Source organism: Asparagus officinalis, chromosome 1, assembly GCF_001876935.1.
Source record: "Asparagus officinalis chromosome 1, Aspof.V1, whole genome shotgun sequence".
Classification (NCBI taxonomy): Eukaryota; Viridiplantae; Streptophyta; class Magnoliopsida; order Asparagales; family Asparagaceae; genus Asparagus; species Asparagus officinalis.
This window is the reverse complement of record NC_033794.1, coordinates 65235089-65237926: the sequence shown is the minus strand read 5'-3', so window position 1 is coordinate 65237926 and position 2838 is coordinate 65235089. Positions and strand designations below refer to the sequence as shown.

At 34.0% G+C, this 2838-nt stretch overlaps 1 protein-coding gene across 1 annotated transcript in view; it reads left to right on the top strand.

Moving 5' to 3' along the window:
• Positions 1-612, top strand: part of LOC109835294 — a 5102-nt gene extending 4490 nt beyond the window's left edge. The window contains exon 8 of the mRNA XM_020403279.1: positions 590-612. Within this exon, the coding sequence (XP_020258868.1) occupies positions 590-612 (23 nt within the window). The remainder of the gene's footprint in view (positions 1-589) is intronic.

Below are 2838 nucleotides of genomic sequence, written 5' to 3'. Positions count from 1 at the left end.
GATACAAAATAGCAGTAAAAATCTTCACCTATTTTTCTAGCAAATATTTGCGCTATCGATAATCTATTGTGACAGTGTTTTTTTGCCAATTATGTGTTTTTCTTAAAATAATTCTTAATTTCAAAGAAAACACAAGATAAAAATTTTTAGTGGGAAAAAAACTCTGCTACCAATTAAATACAACATGGTGTTTGATATAATATTAGCTAACAATTTTATCAATTACATCAGATAAAAAGAAGTACAGCTATTAGAATAAATATGTGTTAAGAATCTAGAACTGTAGTCAATCTAGGAAGTGGTTGGCAGACTTTCTCTTGCTCGACGTGGATTTTCACCCGTTACAAGGAGTTTCTGACTAATTCTGTTTAAAACCAAAAAGCCCAGCGAAAAGAATAAAATCACTTAGAACGAATCTAGATAAAAAGAGAAGAGAGAAAAAGAAACACATTGTTTCATAATGAATGAACATCTCAAGCCTATGTACATAATCTCAAATACAACTTAGTATTTAATTAACAATTTCAACAAATTGTACAAAGTAAACAACAACACATATCAACTTTAATTGTTTTATCATGCATTGCAGTAATTGGGAAGAGTAATCAATAAGTTATCATATTTTGCATTAATCTAATACATGGAAGTAGCTAGTAGAAAACTATTTATACCATGGAAAAATATATCTTTGTTCAAATTAATAAAAACCAACCTGACATTTTATTGAACATCTTGAAGCCATTACTTCCTAGGATTCTATAAATCACTAAATAAAAATACAAAAGGACTGATTGCTCATCCTATATTTTCAATCCATGTCATGCCCCGGGCACGCGGCCCCATTTGGCAAAGTGCAAGGTGTGAGACCAACCGAGTGTAACTGTGACGCCCCAGGGTTCACACAAGGCTACAGTTCTAGATAAAACCCGGATTGTCAAACCTGCTAAGCATCAACCACCATGCTACGACATGTTCCACCATCACAATCACTATCTCTCTAGTATAAACAATAAATAGGTGAAGGTACATATGCTACGACATGTTCCACCATCACAATCACTATCTCTCTAGTATAAACAATAAATAGGTGAAGGTACAGACAAGCAAAATAGAAATAGGCAACGGTGAAGGTACAGACAAGCAAAATAGAAATAGGCAACATTGGATATACACAGAAGAAGCATAAGAAATATTAAGAATGAGCCCAACCGAAATAGAATACAAATATTTCTAGATGTAAACTAGATCTCAAATACAATGAGTCAAATAAACAAAGTCTCATAAGAGTTCTCAACTCTAAAATAAAGTACCAATCTAGAGTTTGAAAATAATCAACTACAAGTGGAGTTCTGCAATAATTACAAAGTATAATAAATAGCTAAATGGACAACTAAGAAGTCGTGGAGTTCTGCAATAATTACAAAGTATAATAAATAGCTAAATGGACAACTAAGAAGTCCCATCAACCTATGACTCTCTGTGCGCTAGACTCGTTGCCTAAAAGAGGGGAAACAACGAGCGTCAAAGCGCTAGAGAGATCATCACTACCACTCCCCAGGGGAAGGGGGTAGGAGTATATAAGGAAATAGAGTCAATACTTACATATATCAAATCATTCATATAGCTCTCTATGAAAAATAAATAGTCAAGGAAACATACTCAAATCTCCAATATAAAGAATAAATACATCATCTCGAATTACATCCGAGTAGCCTGCTCTAATATAAGAGGATATCAACCAAACCAAAATGAATATAATTGCCGTCCATAACGGGTGTGCCAAAATCTCAAAAGAAATACCTACTCGCGGGTAATCTATCATGGAAGTAAAACTTACAACTGATCAAATATCTATGTGTGCATCATCTTGTGCTATAGCGATACTCTTGTAATGTTCTTACTCAATCGCTCTGCGATAATAGGATTTATTATCTCCCTATTCCGGATACATGTAATAACGATACTATTGTAATACTCTTACTCAATCGTTCTGCAGTAAATAGGTTTCATCTCCCTATTTTCGGATACTTGAAAGATCAAATACTAGTCATGTGTATTTATAAATTTTAACTTGTGACAAAAGTGTGTTAATTTAACACAAACTAAGCATAAGTGCACATATCTCGGTGTACGTGTCCACATCTGAAGTTCACCATCATCCCAGGTGTTTAACAAGTTTTAACATTGTAGTTAATCATCACACGTTCGAGAGAAACGCTCGACAAATAGAAATCAAACCAAAACCATGTACAAGCCAACATCAGACTGGTGGTCGACTGTGATGTTCAACCGCGATGGGCTCCAGAGACTACCCAGGTCTCTGCCCTGCACGTGGTCGACCGTAGCGGTCGACCGTGTGCCCAAAATCCAGTTTTTCCAGGATTTTTGTGTGTGTCATGTTCACGTCGTGTTTTTTGTAATTTAAACATGGTAAAAACTTCATGAATCTTGCATACAAATATGTTACAACAGATAGAAATATCTGGAAACAAAATCAATATATATAACCATGATTTTATGCATTATATTTATATTCAAAACCCTAAAACATGCATAAAAGCTCAAAATGATGAATCAAACTTCTTTCTTTAGATTAACCATGTTTTAAAATCATCTTCAGATCTTAAGTACATCCGTAAAATTCGTTCTCAACATTTTTAGCATGAAAAGACCTAATCTTTATACATATCATACAAACGAGTTGTCTTTTATTCATAATCTAGTCATTTAGGCTCTGTAAAACATGTTTATATCTCTTTAAATCATTTTGAAAACTGGGAGGGGGGTTAGAAGAGATGATACTCTCCTGAGATTGTCAGAAAATGTTTTAGAAGCAAG